The 26,892-nt window shown below is 40.3% G+C and overlaps 1 protein-coding gene across 1 annotated transcript in view; it reads left to right on the top strand.

The window, feature by feature from the left end:
* Window positions 1-26,892, top strand: part of LOC128657846 (pecanex-like protein 2) — a 629,457-nt gene that overhangs the window by 392,740 nt on the left and 209,825 nt on the right. The window contains 2 exon segments of the mRNA XM_053712268.1: window positions 18,982-19,092; window positions 26,302-26,429. Of these exon segments, the coding sequence (XP_053568243.1) occupies window positions 18,982-19,092; window positions 26,302-26,429 (239 nt within the window).

Raw genomic sequence — 26,892 nt, 5'->3', positions numbered from 1 at the left:
AAGACACAGTGAAGCCAGAATATATTGCATACAAATGTTGCACTCTCCATGAATTCTACAATAACTTCTAGCAACTATGAATCACAGAATATCATCTATCCATGTCCAGGATACTCTTCCCCGGGTCAGGGGTCGGTGTCTTCAAATCCCTACCACTGCCCCGAGGGTCTGTGTCCTGAGCGCATGTACACCAGAACATTACAGAAAGTTAATGCCTAAAAAAGCGTTGCGCAGTGGTAATGGATGCACCGGCCCTCTATGGAAAATAAAAAATTACAAACTATCTCAGACCCAAGCTATCCCTAAAGGAAAAACAGAAGATTTTCATACTTATAAAAATTTAAAGACACAGCACTCCCATTCTACAGTAAACTCTACTCATGTTCGTGGTTACCATTTTGGTGAAACTGATCCTGAATCTGACTATGAAAATGAAGAGGATGTATCCATAGATTCAGCAGAAAAAAAATCAGATCTTTAAAGATTTAAAGAGACAGAACCACTTTTCTAGAATTTCATCTGTTCCTCATGTTCGTGATTACCATTTTGGTGAAACTGATTCTGAATCTGACTATGAAAATGAAGAGAATGATGGATATCAATCCAGCAGACAAAAAAAATCAGATCTTCAAAGATTTAAAGAGACAGAACCACTTTTCTAGAATTTCACCTACTCATGTTCGTGGTTACTATTTTGGTGAAACTGATCCTGAATCTGACTATGAAAATGAAGAGGATGTATCCATAGATTCAGCAGAAAAAAATCAGATCTTTAAAGATTTAAAGAGACAGAACCACTTTTCTTGAATTTTATCTGTTCCTCATGTTCGGGATTTCCATTTTAGTGATACTGACTCTGAGTCTTAATATGTCAACGAGGAGGATGACTTCACAGATCCAGCTGAACTGGCATTAGACTGGTATAAGCGCAACTTTAATTCACCACAATCTCCGATAAAACCTCAACCTTTTGGCTATAATGACACCCTTGGTGGTTATATTTACAATATGGATGATACAGATAGCTCCCATCATGAAACCTCTCATGGAAATACTGATCTTCCTATTTCTGATATTCCCATGGATTCGTTAGATTGGACAGATTCAGAGCCGGAAGAAAAGACATCCGGTTTACAGACTGCAGTTTGGAGAAAAGGTTCCCTCAACTACTATGCTGATTTATTACATCAGAATCATGCATCCAGTGATGAAGAGGATTTCTGTTCTCAAACTGATATAAGGTACTACAGGCCACAATGGCACCACCCTAAGAAACCTCATATTGGGAAGAAATATCAGTTATCTAAGCTCTCAAAAAATAAAAAGAAGAAAAAGAAAATCTTTCTGCCTACAGAAAATCAGAAGTGTAGGAAAAGAGGAAACTCAGCCTGAATCTCCTGTTTCAGTTTCTGTTGTGCCAGATCCTCTCTCACCTCATGATAATGTCAACACCAAGCTGGATGTTGTCTCTAGTCGCCATCAGTCTGTTTTTAAAGCATCTAATGGTATGTCTTCTCAGACTCTACAACTACAAACACTGTTTCCAACTACTGATTTCTTACATCCCTCTCATGCTGCCTCAATGTCTATGAAACCTGTGCTAGAAGCAAAAGATAATTTTGCTCCAGATATAGAACCTGTCAGGGGTTTTTCCCTGTTGTTTGCCATGTGCTGCTGGCAGCCATTTTACTCACCTCTCTTCCTGACTATGGTGCATTGTGGGGGATGCTGCTCATTTCCTACACTTCCTTTTATGGCCAGACTGGTGTGCATCATCCATGTGAGACAGGATGCAGTCTCAGAATTGTGATGTCATCACTTATTATTTTAAGGGCCTCTGTTCAGTATGCTTTACCTTTGCGTTGTCTCAGACCTGTTTGTGAGAGTTCCTGTGTATTACCTGGCTGCCTGACATCTTTCCTGGTTCCTGAGCCCTGGCTTGTTCCTGACTCTGCTGTTTTCCTTGTTCCTGATTCCGGCTCGTCTGACTATTCGCTTTGGCTCCTGACTCGGCTTGTCTGACTACCAGCTCTGGTTTTGACTCCTGGCTTGTTGTTTGACTTGTGGACTTTTTATTATTTTTTTATATGAATAAAGGTGTAATTATTTTTGCACTTCTCGTCTCAGTCTGATTCCTGGCACCCTGACATTACGCAAAGGCCATGAATCCTGATTGTGCTAATAATCCACCTTTACCTGCCACCATTTCCAGGATGGATGAACAGGATCACCGCTTGGATCAATTTGCACTAGCCCTGCAAACCCTGCTGACTCGCACTGCACATTTGGACCAAAGTGTCCCGCAAGTTATGGCTGCTCCTGTTTCCGCTGCTGCACCTATGCCTACCAGGAGCATGTCCGGTTCTGCACCTCTACCTCAGCGATATGGAGGCGATCCTATTCAGTGCAGAGGTTTTTTTGAACCAGGTGGGCATTTACTTTCAGATGTTACCTCAGGCGTTTCCCTCTGACAGAGCTAAGGTGGGATTTCTCATCTCATTACTCTCTGACACAGCTCTTGCCTGGGCTAATCCCTTGTGGGAGACTAATAAACCTGTGATTTCAAATTACCCTGAATTTGTGGCCTCCTTTCAAAGGATATTTGATGTTCCGGCTCGCTCCTCCTCTGCTGCTAAATGACTCATATCTATTCAGCAAGGTACAAGATCTGTTGCTCAGTATGCTATTGAGTTCCGTACGCTTGCCGCAGAGGTAGGTTGGAACAATGAAGCCCTTGTTGCCACCTTCTTTCATTGGCTCTCTTATGCGATTAAAGACGAAGTTGCTTCCAGAGATTTACCAGAGGATCTTGAAGCATTGGTGTCTTTTTTGATCCTAATTGACATCAGACTCAGTGAGAGGCCCTCTTTCAAGGAGCACTTGCGGAAGCCTCCTGTTCCGTTGTCTCCTACGTGTTCGTTCCCACCCATGCCTCCCTCTCCTCCCATGCCTCCTGGTCCCAAATCACCAGGTACTGCTGAGCCAAAGCAGTTGGGATTCATGCGTCTCTCCGTGGCGGAGAGGGCCTTTAGGAGGAGGGAGGGGCTCTGCCTCTATTGTGGGTTACAGGGCCACCTTTTGAAGTCTTGTCCTACACGGCCGGGAAACGCTTACACCTAAGGTCCTGTCGGGGGCAGACCTTGGGTGGTTTATCCTCGTCCCCGGAACCGCTTAAGGAGAAAACTTTTGTCATGGTTGTCCTTTCCTGGGTGGACTCCTCCATAGTCACTCAGGCTCTTGTTGACTCCGGTGCTGCGGGCTATTTCATTGACAGTGCTTTTGTATCAAAGCACTCCATTCCTGTTTTGCCTCAGTCCGTTCCGCTTGTTATTGAGGCCATTGATAGCAGGCCCCTTCAGCCCGCACTCGTTACTCACGAAACTGCTCCGTTGTCCATGGCTGTTGGGGCTCTCCATTTTGAAACCCTCCAGTTCCAGGTGATAAACTCTTCGCATTTTATGGTTGTTTTAGGTTATCCCTGGCTCCAAAAGCACAATCCCAGTCTCGACTGGCTCAGGTCCGAAATTTTGTCGTGGTCCCCGCAATGTATTTTCACTTGTCTTTCGAAACCAGTTAAAGTCTTGAGCACTTCTTCAGTATCTCAATTGCCAGAGGACTACCGAGAGTTCCTAGATGTGTTTGACAAGGTGCATGCTAGTACGTTGCCTCCTCACCGGTCTTACGATTGTGTTATGGACCTGCAACCCGGAGCTATTCCTCCTCGGGGCCGGGTGTACCCTTTGTCTGTTGCAGAGAATTGTGCTATGGAGGAGTAATGAGTATGTTGCCGATGCTCTGTCGCGGGGAATCATCTGCAAATCCTGCTCTCTTGCAGGGGCAGGCTTCTTCTTTGTGAAGAAAAAGGGTGGCGAGTTAAGACCATGTATCGATTATAGGGGTCTTAATCGTCTTACCATTAAGAATGCTTACCCTATTCCGCTCATTACGGAACTCTTTGACCGCCTTAAGGGAGCTACGGTCTTTACTAAACTTGATTTGAGAGGAGCGTACAATCTCGTTAGGATTAAGGAGGATCACGAATGGAAAACAGCATTTAACACCAGGAGCGGGCATTATGAGTATCTTGAATGCCCTTTGCCCTATGTAATGCTCCTGCTGTTTTTCAGGAATTTATTAATGATGTCCTATGAGATATGTTGCAACAGTGTGTTGTGGTGTACTTAGACGACATCCTCATACACTCACCCACACTTGAGGCTCATCGTTCTGATGTTACACAGGTTTTTCAGAGACTACGTGAGAACGGCCTGTTTAGTAAACTCAAGAAATGTGAGTTCCATCAGACTCAAGTAACCTTCCTAGGTTATGTTATCTCTGTTGCAGGGTTCTCCATTGATCCTGACAAGTTATCTGCAGTTCTGCAGTTGCCTCGCTCAGTTGGTCTTGGGTCTATTCAAGGTTTTTTGGGGTTTGCCAATTACTATAGAAAGTTTATTAAAAACTTTTCTTCCTTGGTCAAAACTATCATAGACTTGACCTGTAAAGAGAATGATCCACTCCATTGGTCACCTACTGCCATTAAGGCCTTTGATAGTCTTAAGACTGCCTTTGCTGCCGGTCCAGTTCTGGCTCATCCTAACCCTGTCCTGCCTTTCGTTCTTGAGGTCGATGCGTCTGAGACTGGAGTAGGTGCCCTCTTGTCTCTACGTCCTACGCCTGATGGTTCCTTGCATCCGTGTGGTTTCTTCTCTAAGAAATTGTCTCCAGCGGAGTGCAGTTATGAAATTGGCGACAGGGAATTACTGGCCATAATTTTGGCACTCAAGGAATGGAGACATCTTCTCGAGGGTACTAGAATGCCAGTGCTCATAAGTTGCGGGAGGACAGCCAAACTCTCTCACCAAACTGGTAGGAAGGTGCGGGCAGACGCCTACGATCAGCCTGGAACTTTTGGCGCTGCATAGAATGATGAAGGCAATCCTGAATCTGCACCCACGTGGAACAGAGTTGCCGGAGATGCTCCTCCAAAGCCGGAATACCCTGAGACATGAATGAATCGGGCAACAAGGATGGTTGAAACCCATAATTCGCCATGAACGGGGATAACTTGGAGGAAGCATTAATAGCACTATTACGAGCAAACTCAGCCCAAGGTAACAGTTCAGACCAATTATTGTAGTGATCTGAGATATAGCAACGGAGGAACTGTTCCAAAGCTTGATTAGACCATTCCGCAGCCCCATTGGATTGAGGGTGATATGCCAAGGAGAAGGAAAGCTGGATCCCCATTTGAGCACAAAAGGAACGCCAAAATCTGGAGACAAACTGGCTACCCCAGTCCGACACAATCTCCTTGGGTAACCCATGTAAACGGAAGACCTCCCGGGCAAAAATCGAAGCAAGCTTCTGAGCGGTAGGCAGCTTCATCAAGGGAATGCAATGTGACATTTTAGAAAAACGGTCAACCAACATAAGGATAACAGTATTGAACTGACCACAAGAATTTAACTTATCTATCTGAAGCAAATTGTTTGTCGCCCCAACAGGCCAGATGGGCGCTATTTTTGTCTCAGTTTAATTATGTGGTCTCCTACCTGCCTGGTAGTAAGAATATTAAGGTTGATCCCCTCTCTCGACAATTTTCACCTCTGTCCAAGGAGGAGTCTGTACCTATTCATGTTATACCTCCTGACCATATTTTGGCTACCATACGTACTAATTTGACTTCTCCCTTGGGGAAGGAGATCCTTGCTGCACAAACCAATGCACTTCCTGAGAAACCTAGTGGTAAGTGTTTTGTTCCTGAGAATCTTCGAACTAAACTTTTGCACATTTACCACTATCCTAAAGCCGCAGGTCACCCAGGAAAGAACCAAATGATTTGGTCTGTCACTCAACAATTCTGGTGGCCAGATCTTCGTTCTGATATTGCTGCGTATGTTGCCTCCTGCTCAGTTTGTGCACAGAATAAGACTCCTTGACGTCTTCCTGTGGGTCTTCTTCAACCTATTGCTAATGGTGAGCGTCCTTGGACACATCTTTCCATGGACTTCATTGTCGAGCTCCCTGTTTCCAATGGCAATACTGTTATCCTTATGGTGGTTGACCGTTTTTCTAAAATGTCACATTGCATTCCCTTGATGAAGTTGCCTACCGCTCAGGAGCTTACTTTGATTTTTGTCCGTGAGGTCTTCCGTTTACATGGGTTACCCAAGGAGATTGTGTCAGACTGGGGTAGCCAGTTTGTCTTCAGATTTTGGCGTTCCTTTTGTGCTTAAATGAAATGGGGATCCAGCTTTCCTTCTCCTCGGCATATTACCCTCAATCCAATGGGGCTGCGGAACGGTCTAATCAAGCTCTGGAATAGTTCCTCTGTTGCTATATCTCAGATCACTACAATAATTGGTCTGAGCTGTTACCTTGGGCTGAGTTTGCTCGTAATAGTGCTATTAATGCTTCCTCCAAGTTATCCCCATTCATGGCGAATTATGGGTTTCAACCATCATTGTTGGCCAATTCATTTATGTCTCAGAGTATTCCGGCTTTGGAGGAGCATCTTCGGCAACTCCGTTCCACATGGGTGCAGATTCAGGATTGCCTTCATCATTCTATGCAGCGCCAAAAGTTCCAGGCTGATCGTAGGCATCTGCCCGCACCTTCCTACCAGGTTGGTGAGAGAGTTTGGCTGTCCTCCCGCAACTTGAACCTTCGTGGGCCTTCCAATAATTTGGCTCCCCATTATGTTGGTCCTTTTCGAATACTCTGACTGGTTAATCCTGTGGCCTACGCTCTTGACCTTCCTCCTGCTATGCGCATCTCCAATGGTTTTCATGTCTCCCTCCTGAAACCATTGGCTTGTAATTGGTTTACCACTGTGTTGCCTCGTCCCCGTCCTATCTTTGTTGACAACCATGAGGAGTATGAGGTCAGCAGCATTATTGACTCTCATATGTCCAGGAGCCGTGTACAGTATTTGGTTCACTGGAGGGGCTACGGTCCACAGTAGCATTCTTGAGTTCCCTCCTCTGATGTTCATGGTCCCGCCCTCCTCCGTGCCTTCCATGCCTGTTTCCCCAATAAGCCGTTTGTCCTCCTGCGGGGGAGGGGTCGTTGAGGGGAGGGTACTGTCAGGGTTTTTCCCTGTTGTTTGCCATGTGCTGCTGGCAGCCATTTTACTCACCTCTCTTCCTGACTATGGTGCATTGTGGGGGATGCCGCTCATTTCCTACACTTTCTTTTATGGCCAGACTGGTGTGCATCATCCATGTGAGACAGGATGCAGTCTTAGAATTGTGATGTCATCACTTATTATTTTAAGGGCCTCTGTTCAGTATGCTTTGCCTTTGCATTGCCTCAGACCTGTTTGTGAGAGTTCCTGTGTATTACCTGGCTGCCTGACGTCCTTCCTGGTTCCTGATCCCTGGCTTGTTCCTAACTCTGCTGTTTTCCTTGTTCCTGATTCCGGTTCGTCTGACTATTCGCTTTGGCTCCTGACTCGGCTCATCTGACTACCAGCTCTGGTTTTGACTCCTGGCTTGTTATTTGACTTGTGGACTTTTATTATTTTTTGCTATGAATAAAGGTGTGATTATTTTTGCACTTCTCGTCTCAGTATGATTCCTGGCACCCTGACACAACCTTTCAGTTTACCAGAGATAGTCCCTGGAGAATTTAGCTCCAATATTCAAACTCAAATAAGTATGCCTGGTGAACCCCAGACAACTTCTCAATCAGAATCTTGTGTCACATTTCCTCCGCATCTACCTGAGAGTGGCATATGTCAGTACACTTCACCTTCTCAAAATTATTCTGTTACTGCATCTAAGAAATTGTTTTTCTTTGGGAGATACTTTGCATCCACCTACATTTTCTACTACATCAGTTTCCTGTACAGGAATTCCTGATACAGAACCCTGTGAGGACAATATTGAACCTAGTTCGCAAGTGGACGTTCTTGCGCCTTAAACTTGTACAAAAGTTCTTCAAGAAGATTCTTCAGTGGCCATTCCTGTCCCTGTTTTCCATGATGATACTACTAAACCTGGCATCAAGGTGGACTCTCCTGTTTTTGACCCTGGTATGGGTATTCCTTTGTTTAGCCCAGAAATGGGTGTAATAATACTTGATCCCGAAGATAGCCATGCCCTCTGCTCAGAAGCAAGTATGGTACTTGGCACTAAAGTGGGTCTTGTAAATTCTTCATTTGTGAACCCCAAAGAAAGTCTTGCCCTCTGCTCAGAAAAGAGTATAGTTCCTGGCTCTAAAGTGGGTTCTTTTTTATTTTCTATAGTTGAACCTTGCCCTGGCATGGGCATTCCTTCACCCAATCCTACTGAGGATATTCCTGAACCTTGCCCAGATGTGGGTATTCCTGAACCTTGCCCTGGTGAGGGAATTCCGTCACTTGATCCTATTGAGTATATTCCTGTAACTTTCCCTGATGTGGGTACTCCTGAACCTTGCCCTGGCATGGGCATTCCTTCACCTGATCCTATTGAGGATATTCCTGAACCTTGCCCAGATGTGGGTATTCCTGAACCTTGCCCTGGTGAGGGCATTCCTTCACTTGATCCTATTGAGAATATTCCTGTACCTTGCCCTGATGTGGGTATTCCTGAACCTTGCCCTGGTGTCGGCATTCATATACCTGTTCCAAGTGAGGACATTCTTGATTCTGAATTCAGTAAGGAGACATTTCATATTAAATCAAAAGATGGCAAGAACTGGACAAATCTTGCACTCTGCACTCCTATCTCCTACTTTCAAGAAAGCCCTGCTATTGGGTTGGAAGAGGCTATAGCTTTTTCTTTTGGAGTATATCTAATCCTCAGCCAAGAGGATACTCAAATCTCTAATCCAAAGGAGGATAATCTGGTTATCAATCCAGAATGCTGCATCTCTATTTCTGAAGCTGAGGAAAGCCTATTCATATGTCTAGGACTGGCTGCCTTTTCATTGGCTGTGTACACGGTCATCTATCATGAAGAACATCTGTCTATCAACCCTCAGGATGATTCTGTGGTAGGAAGCTCATTGTATGTTACGTTCATGCATTCTTACGATGACTACAAGAAAGATGACTTCAAGTTTTGCTCTCATCATTGTCAAGATCTTTTGATACCTGAATTCCATGGCCTTTGCTTCATCATTCAACTTTCTCAAGAGATCTCCAACCCTCCTTTCTTGATTTTCGATTGAACTCATTACCTCCATACACCTACTACTGGTTCTCCATATCATTTTTGTTCTCTTTCCTTTTGGATTGTGTTGGGCGCCCGGAGGTTGCCTTTAAGGAGGGGGATCTGTAACATATCTCAGCCTAATGTCACAATCCCTTTAAGACTGCCTTCCCTGATTCTGACACTCATGCTGGTTTTGGGCAGTATTTGCATTCAGCTTGCCTGCCTGATTAATCATTCATGCACCTGATTCCCTCAGCCTCTTTTTAAGCCTTCTCAGGTCTAATGTGCTTTGCATTAACTTTGAAGTTGTGTTCCTGAAAACAACTGAGGTCTGTGGCTGATCCTTCATGAATTCTACCAACTTATTCAAGCTTCAGGTTTCCCTATTTCCTCTGCTTGAAATCATCAAATCGCAAGTATCCAAATAATTCCATTTTGTTACCTGGACACTGCTACTTAACAAACTTTGAACTTTATTATAAATCAAGTATACTTTTGGTTATCATCACTCTCTAATTATTACAGCAGCATCTTACTCAGAACTTTATAACTATTCTCTGCTACTAGTTGTCAAAGCCGCAAATATCCTTCTACAAATATGTTAACATATTCAGAACTCTGCATCTATGTGTTCAGTTAAAAGCTTTCATGTGATTCTCCAATATATGCACAAACAGTAATTGATGCCTTAAACTTGCAACTTGACTATCACCTGTGCTGATCTGCTTATTACTAACATACAGCTCTATATAATATTATGTACTGTGAACCTGCAACGAACCTTAGTTTGCATATATTTGCACAAACAGTAATTAATGCCTAAAACTTGCAACTTGTCTATCACCTGTGCTGCTCTGCTTAATTCTGACATACAGCTTTATATAATATTATGTACTGTGAACCTGCAACAAACCTTAGTTTGCATCTAAGTGTCAATCTTCTACCAGTTTATTCTGAAACCTGAACATTCCACATTGCTATATTTTTCTCTCATTGAATCCTGCAGCTACTCCTATTGAGAATATTCTATAAGTCACAGTGAAGCCAGAATATATTGTATACAAATGTTGCACTCTCCATGAATTCTACAATAACTTCTAGCAACTATGAATCACAGAATATCATCTATCCACGTCCAGGATACTCTTCCCCGGGTCAGGGGTCGGTGTCTTCAAATCCCTACCACTGCCCCGAGGGTCTGTGTCCTGAGCGCATGTACACCGGAACATTACACTTTCTGTTCTTTATAAAAAATCTCTGTGAAAATTCTTCAACAAAACTTAATGTCAATCAGCTAGAATCTAACTTAATCAATCTCCAAAGGGGTACTCGGCAGGGCTGCCCGCTTTCGCCTCTTTTATTTGACCTAGCCATCGAGCCCTTAGACCTTAAGATAAGACAGCATTTACAAGGGATTAGGATTGGCTCTATAGAACAGAAAATTGCCTTATATGCGGATGATGTACTAGTGTATATTTCCAATACTAGAGCAAATATCCCAAAACTACTTTTGATTATAAAGTCCTTTGGAGCCTTTTCAGGTTATAAGATTAATACCTCTAAGACTGAACTGATGTGGATCAAAAAGAATGAGTCTTCTTTATGTGAGACGCCATTTAAAAATGTTGTCTTCCTTTAAATATCTTGGAATTAACATATCATTAAACCCCCATGACTGGTATTATCTTAATATTTCCCCAATTCTCACTAAAATAAAAGAATATATGAGAAGTTGGCAAAACCTCCCGCTCTTATTGTCGGGACGTATAGCCCTGTTTAAAAGGGTTCTTCTTCCAAAAATTCTTTATCCTTTGCAAAATGTTCCAGTTATTCTTAAAACTAGAAACTTGAGGAATCTGAATAGTGCCCTTCGATATTTTATCTGGAAATGCAAAAGACCGCAAATTTCCATTAACAAACTCTACCTTCCCAGGAGACTCGGTGGAATGGCCCTCCCAGATCTTAATAAATACAGTTTGGTTTTTCTCTCACGAGTTGTGATAGATTGGATCTTGAATAAGGATTACTTTACCAATAATAGTCCTGAAGCAAATATATTGTTTCCTTATCTCCCCATAGCTCTTATTCATTGCTCGCCGGGTGTAATCCCGAAACAAGTGAAGCGGCTTAGCTCCATATACACAATAATACAGGCTTGGAAAAAACTAGGGCAAAAACTTGATATTAATCTTTCTATTCCAAAATTCCAGGGTCTGCGGGGCAATCCTGAATTTCAGGGAGGTACTCAGTCACAAATTTTTCAAAAATGGCATGAAGTAGGTTTAACTTTTCTCACTCAGTTCATCGCTCAAGATTCCCAATCTATAAAAACCTTTGATACTCTAAGACAGGAGTTTGACTTAAGTAATAAAGACTTTTTTGCATACCTTCAAGCCAGACATTATCTTTTTTCGCTTACGGAGAAGTTTGGTTGGTTTTGGTCATGGGGGAAACTGGATAGCTGGCCTATTCTCGTCAAAAATGATTTATCCTCCATCTCAACTTGGTACGATCTCGCTGTTAGTGAATTAAACATTGATGCAGATTGGGTCAAAAGCTCCATAGCTATAGCAGCACAGACCACCTTATCCGCAAGCTGGCGGGAATCACATATCAAACTGCTTTATAGATCTTACTATACCCCATTAAAAGGGTTCAATTGCCACAACTCCAGATTCAATAAATGCCCAAAATGTGCATACCCTGCGGCAGATTTAATCCATATGCTATGGTCCTGCCCTCAGATAAAACAGTTCTGGCGGAAAATAGAGTTTTGGCTTATTAATGTGTTGAAAATATCTGTCTCTTCTCTCTCCTTGGCCGAGGTTGTCTTCTTTACAGAGGCTACTTTATCCTTTGAACACAAAAAAACTATGAATATGACACTTTTGTCAGCAAGAAGTTTAATCTTCACTAAATGGCGGGATACCTCGGTCCCCAGTATCTCAGAAATTAAAAACTATATGAAAAAACAATGTATCATTGAACAGCTGGACACAAATTTAACTTCTGAACAAGAAATAACTCTCTTTTTCAAAAAATGGTCCACATTTATCAGAATCGTCCCACCTGAGGAAATAGATAATTTAATATACCCCATTAGATTTTCAGAAATAGTCCTATTGGATCTTTGGTAGCACTCCCCTTCTCCCCCCCCCCCCTTTTTTTTTTCTTTCACCTGGCTATTATATAATGGAACAGGGGCTGACTATAGGTTGTAGGAGAAGAGGAAGGATAGAGATGTCTGGAGAGAGAGAAGGGAAGAGGGAAAGGAAGGGGAAAAGGACATAAGAGGAGTATATAGAGGGAACAAAGGTAACAATGGAAAATGTGAGGTTTGATTCTAAAATGTTAGCCTTTTCTTTTTTCTTTTTTTTTTCCAAATTGAATTTTATTTTGATGATGTACCATTTGTTTGCCTTATTGTTTTTTTGTGTTTAAATTGTTACTATGCAACTTATGTCTCAATAAAAATTATTAAAACAATATATATAAATGTAGAATATGCTTTGGTAAAGCTAAAAAGTTAACTTTCTATTTAAAGTGACAGTCAAGCACAAAAAAAAACTTTCATGTTTCAAATAGGGCATGTAATTTTAAACAACTTTCCAATTTACTTTTATCACCAATTTTGCTTTGTTCTTTTGGTATTCTTAGTTGAAAGCTAAACCAAGGAAGGCTCATATGATAATTTCTAAGCCCTTGAAGGTCGCCTTTTATCACATGCTTTTTTATTTGCTTTTCACAGTAGGGGAGAGCTAGTTCATGTAAGCCATATAGATAACATTGTGATCACGCCTGTGGCTTGTGGCAGACACTGCACTAATTGACTAAAATGAAAGTCAATAGATAATAAATAAAATTTCATTGGATCAGGGGGCTGTCAAAAGATGCTTAGATACAAGTTAATCACAGAGGTAAAAAGTATATTAATATAACAGTGTTGGTTATGCAAAACTGGGGAATGGGTAATAAAGGAATTATCTATATTTTTTTTTTAAAAAAATTCTGGTGTTAACTATCCCTTAAGAGTAAGAATTATTATTAATATAAATATCTTGATCTCTTTGTATGAACTAAATATAAATGTGGAAATTGTTTTGATAAAGCTGAAACTTAAGTTTTAATTTAAGAATTATTATTAATGGTAAGATCTTGATCTCTATGGGGCATATCTATCAAGCTCCGTATGGAGCTTGAAGCCCCGTGTTTCTGGCGACCGTTGCTCCATAACCTGTCCACCTGCTCTGAGCAGGCGGACAGACATCGCCGCACAAAGACAAAGAATGTGAACAGGCTTTCCAAGAAATTGAGTTAGGTGCACAAGCAGATAAAGTCAAATTTAAATTAGATACTGGTGCTCAGATAAATATAATTTCTACCTACATTTTTAAAAATCTCTTCAGTGCTGTAGCACTGAAGCCCACAACATGCCGTCTTACAGGTTATGGTGGTGTGCTGCTTGATGTTAAAGGGACCTGTCAGTTAAAATGTAAATTCAAAGACACTAAAACTGTGCTTAAATTCTACATTGTAAACACACACGCCTCACCTATACTTGGGTTGAAATCATGTCTAGACATGGGGTTAATTAAGCTTGTCTTCTCAGTGTGCGCAGATGTAGATAAACCCTGTGCTATAATACAGGAATTTTCTGATGTTTGTTAATGCATTGGACAGTTTCCAGGTGAATGCACTTTCCACCTACACCCCACAGCCGTCCCTGTTGTATACCCACCCAGGAGGATTCCATTCATACTGCGTAGTCGCCTCAAGGAAAAGCTAGACAATATGGAAAAATCAGGGATTATTGTCAAAGTGCTTGAACCCACTGACTGGGTCAATGCCCTGTCAGTTATGGAAAAACCCTGCACTGAAAAACTCAGGGTTTGTTTATATCCCAGAGACTTGAATAAATCAATCAAGAGGCCACATTACCCTCTTCCAACTTTGGATAACATCACCCCAAAACTTGCTGGAGCACAATTCTTCAGTGTACTGGATGCAAAATCTGCATACTGGGCAATCAAACTCTCAGAAGAATCAACATTTAACAACATTTAATACAGTGTCCGGAAGATACAGATTTCTATGTTTACCCTTTGGACTGATTTCAGCTCAAGACGAATTTCAGAGAAAGTTTGATGAGAATTGTGAAGGGCTTGAGGGGGTGACAGCTATTGTTGACAACATACTCGTGTTTGGAAAAACAAAAGAGGAACATGATGCAAACTTGCACACCGTACTGAAGAGAAACCGTGAAAAAGTACGTGTTAACCCATAGAAAAGTGTGATATGTGTCTCAGAGGTCAGTTATTTTGGGCACATGCTAACACATGAAGGCATCAAACCTGATCCAGAGAAGATCAATGCCATATCCCAAGAACAAGTCAGAGCTGGAGACCATTCTAGGTATGGTTAATTATCTGTCCAAGTTTGCACCAAGCTTATCTGAGATTAATGCGCCATTGAGGCAGCTTCTGAAACAGACGTATGAGTTTGTATGTGACGAAAATCACGAAAAAGCATTTAATAAAAATGGAAGAGCTGATTACAAAGGAACCTGGTCCCATTCTATGTTACTGCAATCCTAGCAAAGAGCTCTGCCTGCAGGTTGATGCGTCAAAGAGTGGCCTAGGTGCCGTATTGCTCCAAAAAGGTAAGCCAATCGTCTATGCTTCTAAATCTCTCACACCAACAGAAAAACTATGCTCAAATTCAGAAGGAGTTATATGCTGTGGTATTTGGATGCTAACGTTTTCACACATATGTCTATGGCAGAAAGATTGTTGTTGAATCTGACCACTGATTTTTAATACCCATAATGAAGAAACCCCTTGCAGCTGCACCGCCATGCCTTCAGAGAATGATCTTGCAGCTACAGAGATATGACATTTAAATAGTACATTGTTCAGGAAAAGATATTCCAATAGCCAACACCCTGTCCTGGAAATCAATACCATACAGACTCGAATCACTGAATGAAGGAATGGATGCACAAATTCACACAGTCATAACCAATCTCCAGAAAACTGACTGACATTCGAACAGCTACAGAACAAGATCCTCAACTCATTATGCTGAAAAACATCATCAAATCTGGGTGGCCTGACGTAAGGAAAAGATGTTCTTCCAGCCTTGTTGAATACTGAAATCATAGAGATGAAATTTCAGAGACTGAAGGAATCCTATCCAAAGGCAAGAAAATCATTGTCCTGGGTGTGCTGAGGCCAAACATGCTAGAGCGTATACACACTGGGCATATGGGAATCGAGATTAGTAAGCAAAGGGCCAGAGACATATTATTTTGGCCAGGAATGAACAAACAACTTGAGGATATGGTAGAAAAATGCCCTACCTGCCTAGAACGCCTGAAAGTCTAACCCTAAAGAGCCCATGATCCCTCATCAGATTCCATAGCGCCCATGGCAAATCATTGCAACAGATCTTTTTATGTGGAATGGTAAGGACTACTTAATCACTGTTGATTACTACAGCAGATTTTTTTGAATTAGAAAGACTCCAGTCAACCACATCAGCTACCATAATCCACAAGCTAAAAGCTATCGGCTAGATTACGAGTTTTGTCAGTAAGGCTGTGCGGTGCTAACGCTCCTTTTTTTCTTACCGCTCACTTTAAACACCGGCGTTAGCCTCAGAAAAGTGAGCGTTGAGCAAAATTTAGCTCCACATCTCACTGTAATACCAGCGCTGCTTACGGTAACGGTAAGCTGGCAAAAACTATGGGGCTGAGCTGGCTGAAAAAAAACCTAACACCTGCAAAAAAGCAGCGTTCAGCTCCTAACGCAGCCCCATTGTTTCCTATGGGGAAATAAAATTTACTTCTGCACCTAACACCCTAACATGAACCCCGAGTCTAAACACCCCTAACCTTACACTTATTAACCCCTAATCTGCCGCCCCCGCTATCGCTGACACCTACATTATATTATTAACCCCTAATCTGCTGCTCCGGGCACCGCCGCCTCCTACATTATACTTATGAACCTTTAATCTGCTTCCCTAACATCGCCGACACCTACATTATATTTAGTAACCCCTAATCTGCCCCCCAACGTCGCCACAACTATATTAAATTTATTAACCCCTAATCTTCCGACCCCAACGTCGCCGCTACTATATTACATTTATTAACCCCTAAACCTAAGTCTAACCCACCCCAACTTAAATATAATTTAAATTAAACGAAATAAATTTTACATAATTAAATAAATTAATCCTATTTAAAACTAAATACTTATCGACAATATAAACCCTACGCTAGCTACAATATAACTAATAGTTACATTGTATCTAGATTAGGATTTATATTTATTTTACAGGCAACTTTGTATTTATTTTAACTATGTACAATAGTTATTAAATAGTTATTAAAGGGGTTAATAAAATGTAACTAGTGTTTGCGTGGCGGGAGTGCGTCGGTTTAGGGGTTAATAAATTTATTAAAGTGGCGGTGATGTCCAGTCGGCAGATTAGGGGTTAAATAATTTTATTATAGTGTTTGCGATGTGGGTGGCCTCGGTTTAGGGGTTAATAGGTAGTTTATGGGTGTTAGTGTACTTTGTAGCATTTTAGTTAAGAGCTTTATGTTACGGCGTTAGCCCATAAAACTCTTAACTACTGACTTTTAAATGCGGTAGGAGTCTTGGAGGTAGAGGGTGTACCGCTCACTTTTTAAAGCGATCGTAATACCAGCGTTAGGCAAATCTCATTAAAAATATAGGATACACAATTGATGTAAGGGGATTTGCGGTATGCTAAAATCGCGAGAAAAAAAGTGAGCGGTAGACCCTTTCCTGCCTGACTCGTAATACCAGCGGGCGTTTAAAAAGTTGCCGTAAATTTGCAAGACATAGTACACCTGAAAAAGTAATTTCAGATAATGGTCTGCAATATAAATCATGTGACTTTGAAAACTTTGCAGTTCATTGGGACTTTGCACATGTAACATCCAGTCTCCACCATCCACAAAGCAATGGTCTTGCAGAAAAGACAGTGCAAACAGCAAAGACCATACTAAACAAAGCAAAAGCTGAAAGAAAGGACCCGTACCTCAGCCTGCTGGATCACAGGAATAATCCTGTTGACGGATTCAAGTCTCCTTCACAATTGCTCATAAGTAGACTTCTATGTTTTATCCTGCCTACAACTGGGCAACAACTGCAGCCTCAGGTAGTTGATCAAAAATGTGTGCGTGCCAAAATAGAACATAAACAAGCTAAACAAAGACATTACTATAATCACACTGCACAGCCTTATTCCTTGGTAAGACACTAATTTGAGTGACTACACAAGAACAATACAGAGCCCAAGGGTTTAGGGTTTGGCAATTGACTGGAAGAGAGAATGTTACCCAACGTGAGACTTTTGGAATAAACACACCGAGCCAGTGTAGGGGCTGGCAGAGTAGGGCAGCTGATTTTGATTTATGTGTCTTGCTGAAACATTCATGAAAGACTGGAGAAGGGAAAGGCGGTGTTTGGCAAGACCATTTAGAGGAAGGTGGAAAAAGTCAATGTGTAACAAAATTAGTAAATTAATTAGTACTTTTTGTAATTTCTTGAGAAAGGAAAGGGTGGATTCTGGAAATGCAGTGTAAATTTGCAGGGCTCGATTTTGTAAGCTCTTGCATGTGGAGTGAATGTGAGTTCAGAGTCAAGTGTGACCCCAAGACAGCAGATCTGTAATGGTGGTGTTGAAAATAGAAAATAATAAATGCTGATCACTGTATTAAGAAATTGGCTAAAGGGAGTCTGTTTTTGCAATTTGATAAATTTCTGTTTATGATAGGAATAACATCACAAATAGGTCACCGGTGTTACACAAAAACAGTATTGATTCATAAATGTGCTAAATATGTATTTTGTATTTAGTTTGCATATTTATAGGGCTAAGTGGAGCGCTAATTTATTGTGCGCCAAGAAACGGGCTAATTTGCCCATTTGTGGGAGCACAACAAATAATCAGCCATTACAAGTGGCTGGTTATTACTACCGTGAGCTTGCGGTAGCAACTAACGCTTAGAAAATTAACCAGCGATCAGTCTCTGGTTAATTTTATAAAGTTACCGCAAATTCCCCCAAAATACAGTGGTGTGTATTTTATTAAAAAATAAAAATTGTAGCATTTTTATTTGTTAATAAAATAACTGCACCAGGCAGTTTTGGGGGGTTAAAGTTGGTGGGTGTGGGGTGTTAGAAAAAAAAACATCACTGTAAAGTGCCTTTACATTGCAGTTTATTACATTGCAGTGTGTTCCCTGTAAATATATCTGTATATGCTTATATACATATATTTTTATGTGTTAATATGTGTATATACATATATTAACACACAAATATATATATATTCATGTATATTTATATTTGCTGCGCAACTTACCCCCTTTGTTGCGCTAGTTCTCATGCCGTGCCTCACAACATGAGAACAAGGCTCCCATTTCAGCTTATGGAAGCACACTACGTGAGTTTGCATTCGCATTGCTGTCAACTTGAAATACCAGTGCACATTAGCGTGCTCTGGTATTACTCAGTGGAGCACTAATATCACTTTCACAAAAGTGATATTTAGCGCTCCACTTGTAATCTGGCCATTAATATTATAGATTCGGTACAGTGAACTTGCAAACATTTTACAAATACAAAAGACAGCATCTGATTTATTTTAGCATTTACTGTATATGTAAATGTATAATTGCAAACATAAATGTATTACTGTAACTTTCATTAATATATCATAAAATGTTTGTTATGTTGAAGTGAATGTTGTTTCACAATGGACTACTGCCTATTTTTCATACTGTTTGTTTTCCTTTCAGCTCTGGGATTTTCTTAAAAAACTACAGTACATTTTGACGTATATCGCACCATGGCAAATTGCTTGGGGATCATCATTTCATGTTTTTGCTCAACTATTTGCTATACCTCATATCCTTTTCAGTATTGTACATGTTCTTAAATATATTTTATAAGATAACGTGTATTTTCTGTATTTTTAAGGAACATATTTATAACATTCTAAGACCACATGCACCGGAAATGTAATAAAACATTTAAAAATGTTTTGCCCCTGGAAATAACCTTGATTTATAAATGATAAATATTTAACTTTAATTCAAGTTTCCAGTGACTTATTAAATGTGCATTAACATCTTCACTGCTTAAAGAGACATGATATCCAAGCATAAGGGATTAAATTAAAAGGGATTGTCTTTACACTGCATAGCCCAACAGACGTCAAGGCCCACTCAGTACCTGCAACAAAGCACCTGTTTCTCCACCCAATAGCAGAGAGGGCTAGATATTTAGGGGAGCTATTCAGTGCTCCACATCTCTAGGAAGGGTACACCTAGGCCCAGTGGCGTCACTAGGGAGGGGCGGGTTGAGATGCATAGATTATTTTATTAGAGACTGGCATTTGTGAACATTAGTGGGACTGGGGAAGTTGTAGACACACAATTTTTTTGCCCCTTGAGCCAGTGCTGCAATTTCAACAAATAGTTTTCCAGCTGCTTTTGCTTGTTTGTACTTTGCTCCTCCACTGCCCAATTACACTATGAATGTTGTGGGTGTGCCGTGGAGCTTGCAAAGTTGCGCTGCTAGCCTAAACCTGCCTGCCTATCTGTGCTCACTGCTCAGTGACATGCGGCCCAGGGCTGTGCACTGACAGACTTGGAACAGAGTCAGAGAGCAGAATTTTCATAGTTTGCGCACCTAAACCTTTTCTTCAGTGATTTATTTTAGAGTGCTCTGTTTTTCTTTCATTTGATGCTCTGCTGAGCCAGGGAGCAGCTCTAGGCATAAGCTTTATAATTAATGCAGTGCAGTTTACATATTTTGTATGTGTGTGTCTGAGTTTTTGTGTGTCTCAGTGTTTTTGTGCGTGTGTTTTTGTGTGTGTGTCTGAGTGTGTTTCCAAATGTTTGTGTGTGCATCTGAGTATGTTTTTAAGTGTGTCTGAGTGTTTGTATGTGTGTGTGCCTTTGTTTTTGTGTGTGTCTGATTTCTGGGGGGGGTGACACCATGACTTACCGCACCGGGTGATACCAACCCTAGTGACGCCACTGCCTAGGCCACCACCTAGTGGGCATCACTTCTCACTATCTTTTGTGGCCATCACTTTGCACCCTCTCTGCCCACTCCCTGGGCCATGACTGACTGCCTGGCTAGGATGTAACATATTCCGGCCCAATAAGCAACCGATACTGAGCAAGCCATACAAAAAACATGATAAAATAATCTTGTACATAAACAGCTAGGTGTACTAAACCTACGCCTGCCTAGACAAAGTAACTGCAACTCTAAGGAATCTGCCAAATAAATGACGCAACCAACCACACCTTTCTTAGGCCTAGATTTGGAGTTCGGCGGTAGCCGTCAAAACCAGCGTTAGAGGCCCCTAACGCTGGTTTTGGCCGCCCGCTGGTATTTGGAGTCAGTGATTAAAGGGTCTAACGCTCACTTTTCAGCCGCGACTTTTCCATACCGCAGATCCCCCTACGCCATTTGCGTAGCCTATATTTTCAATGGGATCTTTCTAACGCCGGTATTTAGAGTCGTTTCAGAAGTGAGCGTTAGAGCTCTAACGACAAAATTCCAGCCGCCTGAAAATAGCAGGAGTTAAGAGCTTTCTGGCTAACGCCGGTTTATAAAGCTCTTAACTACTGTACCCTAAAGTACACTAACACCCATAAACTACCTATGTACCCCTAAACCGAGGTCCCCCCACATCGCCGCCACTCTATTTAAATTTTTAACCCCTAATCTGCCGACCGCCACCTACGTTATACTTATGTATCCCTAATCTGCTGCCCCTAACCCCGCCGACCCCTATATTATATTTCTTAACCCCTAACTTGCCCCCCACAACGTCGCCGCAAGCTACTTAAAATAATTAACCCCTAATCTTCCGACCGCAAATCGCCGCCACCTACGTTATCCCTATGTACCCCTAATCTGCTACCCCTAACATTGCCGACCCCTATATTATATTTATTAACCCCTAATCTGCCCCCCTCAACGTCGCCGACACCTGCCTACACTTATTAACCCCTAATCTGCCGAGCGGACCTGAGCGCTACTATAATAAAGTTATTAACCCCTAACCCGCCTCACTAACCCTATCATAAATAGTATTAACCCCTAATCTGCCCTCCCTAACATCGCCGACACCTAACTTCAATTATTAACCCCTAATCTGCCGACCGGAGCTCACCGCTATTCTAATAAATGTATTAACCCCTAAAGCTAAGTCTAACCCTAACACTAACACTCCCCTAAGTTAAATATAATTTACATCTAACGAAATTAATTAACTCTTATTAAATAAATTATTCCTATTTAAAGCTAAATACTTACCTGTAAAATAAATCCTAATATAGCTACAATATAAATTATAATTATATTATAGCTATTTTAGGATTAATATTTATTTTACAGGCAACTTTGTAATTATTTTAACCAGGTACAATAGCTATTAAATAGTTAATAACTATTTAATAGTTACCTAGTTAAAATAATAACAAATTTACCTGTAAAATAAATCCTAACCTAAGTTATAATTAAACCTAACACTACCCTATCAATAAAATAATTAAATAAACTACCTACAATTACCTACAATTAACCTAACACTACACTATCAATAAATTAATTAAACACAATTCCTACAAATAAATACAATTAAATAAACTATCTAAAGTACAAAAAATAAAAAAGAACTAAGTTACAGAAAATAAAAAAATATTTACAAACATAAGAAAAATATTACAACAATTTTAAACTAATTACACCTACTCTAAGCCCCCTAATAAAATAACAAAGCCCCCCAAAATAAAAAATTCCCTACCCTATTCTAAATTTAAAAAGTTACAAGCTCTTTTACCTTACCAGCCCTGAACAGGGCCCTTTGCGGGGCATGCCCCAAGAATTTCAGCTCTTTTGCCTGTAAAAAAAAACATACAATACCCCCCCCCCCAACATTACAACCCACCACCCACATACCCCTAATCTAACCCAAACCCCCTTAAATAAACCTAACACTAAGCCCCTGAAGATCTTCCTACCTTGTCTTCACCATACCAGGTTCACCGATCCGTCCTGGCTCCAACATCTTCATCCAACCCAAGCGGGGGTTGGCGATCCATAATCCGGTCCAGAAGAGGCTCCAAAGTCTTCCTCCTATCCGGCAAGAAGAGGACATCCGGACCGGCAAACATCTTCTCCAAGCGGCATCTTCGATCTTCTTCCATCCGGAGCGAAGCGGCAGGATCCTGAAGACATCCAGCGCGGAACATCCATCCGGACCGACGACTGAACGACGAATGACTGTTCCTTTAAGGGACGTCATCCAAGATGGCGTCCCTCGAATTCCGATTGGCTGATAGGATTCTATCAGCCAATCGGAATTAAGGTAGGAATTTTCTGATTGGCTGATGGAATCAGCCAATCAGAATCAAGTTCAATCCGATTGGCTGATCCAATCAGCCAATCAGATTGAGCTCGCATTCTATTGGCTGTTCCGATCAGCCAATAGAATGCAAGCTCAATCTGATTGGGTGATTGGATCAGCCAATCGGATTGAACTAGATTCTGATTGGCTGATTCCATCAGCCAATCAGAAAATTCCTACCTTAATTCCGATTGGCTGATAGAATCCTATCAGCCAATCGGAATTTGAGGGACGCCATCTTGGATGACGTCCCTTAAAGGAACAGTCATTCGTCGTTCAGTCGTCGGTCCGGATGGATGTTCCGCGCTGGATGTCTTCAGGATCCTGCCGCTTCGCTCCGGATGGAAGAAGATCAAAGATGCCGCTTGGAGAAGATGTTTGCCGGTCCGGATGTCCTCTTCTTGCCGGATAGGAGGAAGACTTTGGAGCCTCTTCTGGACCGGATTATGGATCGCCAACCCCCGCTTGGGTTGGATGAAGATGTTGGAGCCAGGACGGATCGGTGAACCTGGTATGGTGAAGACAAGGTAGGAAGATCTTCAGGGGCTTAGTGTTAGGTTTCTTTAAGGGGGTTTGGGTTAGATTAGGGGTATGTGGGTGGTGGGTTGTAATGTTGGGGGGGGGGGGTATTGTATGTTTTTTTTTACAGGCAAAAGAGCTGAAATTCTTGGGGCATGCCCCGCAAAGGGCCCTGTTCAGGGCTGGTAAGGTAAAAGAGCTTGTAACTTTTTTAATTTAGAATAGGGTAGGGAATTTTTTATTTTGGGGGGCTTTGTTATTTTATAGGGGGCTTAGAGTAGGTGTAATTAGTTTAAAATTGTTGTAATATTTTTCTTATGTTTGTAAATATTTTTTTATTTTCTGTAACTTAGTTCTTTTTTATTTTTTTGTACTTTAGATAGTTTATTTAATTGTATTTATTTGTAGGAATTGTGTTTAATTAATTTATTGATAGTGTAGTGTTAGGTTAATTGTAGGTAATTGTAGGTAGTTTATTTAATTATTTTATTGATAGGGTAGTGTTAGGTTTAATTATATCTTAGGTTAGGATTTATTTTACAGGTAAATTTGTTATTATTTTAACTAGGTAACTATTAAATAGTTATTAACTATTTAATAGCTATTGTACCTGGTTAAAATAATTACAAAGTTACCTGTAAAATAAATATTAATCCTAAAATAGCTATAATATAATTATAATTTATATTGTAGCTATATTAGGATTTATTTTACAGGTAAGTATTTAGCTTTAAATAGGAATAATTTATTTAATAAGAGTTAATTTATTTCGTTAGATTTAAATTATATTTAACTTAGGGGGGTGTTAGTGTTAGGGTTAGACTTAGCTTTAGGGGTTAATACATTTATTAGAATAGCGGTGAGCTCCGGTCGGCAGATTAGGGGTTAATAATTGAAGTTAGGTGTCGGCGATGTTAGTGAGGGCAGATTAGGGGTTAATACTATTTATGATAGGGTTAGTGAGGCGGATTAGGGGTTAATACATTTATTATAGTAGCGCTCAGGTCCGCTCGGCAGATTAGGGGTTAATAAGTGTAGGCAGGTGTCGGCGACGTTGTGGGGGGCAGGTTAGGGGTTAATAAATATAATATAGGGGTCGGCGGTGTTAGGGGTAGCAGATTAGGGGTACATAGGGATAACGTAGGTGGCGGCGGTTTACGGAGCGGCAGATTAGGGGTTTAAAAAAATATGCAGGGGTCAGCGATAGCGGGGGCGGCAGATTAGGGGTTAATAAGTGTAAGGTTAGGGGTGTTTAGACTCGGGGTACATGTTAGAGTGTTAGGTGCAGACGTAGGAAGTGTTTCCCCATAGGAAACAATGGGGCTGCGTTAGGAGCTAAACGCTGCTTTTTTGCAGGTGTTAGGTTTTTTTTCAGCTCAAACAGCCCCATTGTTTCCTATGGGGGAATCGTGCACGAGCACGTTTTTGAGACCGGCCGCGTCCGTAAGCAACTCTGGTATCGAGAGTTGCATTTGCGGTAAAAATGCTCTACGCTCCTTTTTTGGAGCCTAACGCAGCATTTGATTAAACTCTCGATACCAGAATTAAATTTATGGTGCGGCCAGAAAAAAGCCCGCGGAGCGTTAGCAGCCCTTTTACCGCCGAACTCCAAATCTAGGCCTAAGAATGCAGTAGAAGCGCAGGAAATTCTTGAGAACAGAAAAGGAGGCTGCAACTCCTGTTTCAGGGCCTTTATAACAGGTAAGGAACAACCCGCCTCTTTTAATTAAACCTACCATTCTCACACATTTACTCCAGATTCAAAGGTATTAACCCTTAGGTGCATTTCCGAATCACTGGGGGTCTTTCATTTACTTTGTTCTAACTCGAGAATGTTTAAAAATATGTTACAGTGCCTTGTTTTTTTTTTTTAATTGATGTTTATGTACTGAATAAGGTAAATTTTTCTGTGGGATTTATCCCTGTTACCATCCTGGATCCTGTGGGATTATTACGAGTTGGAAGGTAATAAAAAGATTACCTCAGTTATGTAATATTTGTTTATTGCACAGTATATATTTTTTTGACTATAATAAAAAATAGAAAGTATTTTTTTAGATTGATTAAATTGGTATACTTCTCTTTTTAAATGGCAAGATTTTTGCAGACACAAATATAAATACAAGTAATTTCTACCACAACATTGAATTTAACCTGTGAAGTCACACAAAAAAATTATTAAAAATGGAAAATCACCTTATTAGAGCTAGGATTAGAGCTAGGTAAAGACAAATGCTAAGGTTATGCCTAAGACTAGGGTCATTGATAACCTCAGGGTTAACCATTTTTATGTAAACAAGATGACTGCACATATTTGTAGTTTAGAAAGCACATTAAAGGGATGGTAAAAGATAACATTTTTACATAATAGTATGTGCACAATTATCAATGACAATGTGAATATCACCTTTAAAAAGATTATGTTCACTATATTTAGGCTCCCCAAATTCCTCAATTTTATTCCTTATAGTCCTTCTGTCTGGCTCTGCATTTGTTTTTACAAATGTGTCCAATAGTTGATATAATAATGATGTCATAACTGATGAAGTAGGAATACACCAGTAATGTTAGTGATGATGTTATATGTGAAGCATTAGAGATGTTATAATGCCACAAAAATCTAGCAGGGCTATGGGAAAGAGTTTAAGGCTATTGTCTGCATGCTTGATTAAGAAATAACATTTTTGGAAAATCTTCCATAACTGCTCAGGGTGTATTTATAAAAAAAAAAAAAAAACACCACTTGAAAAAACACATTTTTTTATTTTTTAAATTGTGGTTAAATTATACGTTGTATAACAGAATTTCTTTCTATGATGTTTTACTTTGGTTTCATATCAGACTTCACCTTAAATGCCAGTAGACTATGATTGACATCTGTACTAAATGGTCCTAAGTGGTATTAAAATTACTGAAAATTTTCATTAACCATTAAGTATCAGAAATTATGCAGCTTTTTTTTAAGGTCATTATGCTACAGTGATGGCACAAGCCTACCTTTTAGTTCAATCCATTTGGCCATCCCTACTATATAATATATAGACAGATAACATACAACTTAACTCATGTCATTTCTCTAAGCACTATTGCTTTCTTTGGTAGCCAAAGTTATATAAAAAAATGTTTAGAGAACTTTTATATTATACCTTAACATGAAGTTTGTTCAGACTCTGCTATGCTTTTCTTTCAAGTTGTTGTTACTTCAATATTTTCTACTCCACTAAGCCCATTACTTGGCAGTGTAATTTTTATAGCATCATATGCCAGACCAGTCAAGTTCTGGGAGAAAAACTACAAGTATGTATCTAACAAATTATTTCTACTCATGTCTACCATATACATTTTTCATTTCTTTATTGAGGGCAGTTAATGAAGGTAGAAAATTCCATTCCATTTTATTTCAAAGCCCTTAAAGGTCTTTAATCAATTATTATTTTTTTTTTTTTAGTTTTTTGAAGTGTTATTTAAAATGACAAATTATTGTAATAAACTTTAATTTATGTAATATTTGTGACACAGTTGTCATCTGCATTTTCAATTCCTCATTTTGCTGCCAATTATGTAATGGTTACTTGCAAAATTGATGAGTATTTTGTGTAAATTTTCCCTTGTTGGACTATATCATTTTATTTTAAGAGACAAGCTTTCTTTAAATTCAGTCAAACCATAAATATGTTTTGCCCTTAATAAGGCTGTATGTTACAAATTATTTAAGGCAATCTGTTAAAAATGATTTATTTTAAAAAATTGGTGTGTGTGA

The sequence above is a fragment of the Bombina bombina genome, chromosome 4 (genome assembly GCF_027579735.1).
Source record: "Bombina bombina isolate aBomBom1 chromosome 4, aBomBom1.pri, whole genome shotgun sequence".
In the NCBI taxonomy this organism is placed as follows: domain Eukaryota; kingdom Metazoa; phylum Chordata; class Amphibia; order Anura; family Bombinatoridae; genus Bombina; species Bombina bombina.
Note: the sequence above shows the minus strand (reverse complement) of the source record. Positions and strands in the feature narration are given on the sequence as shown.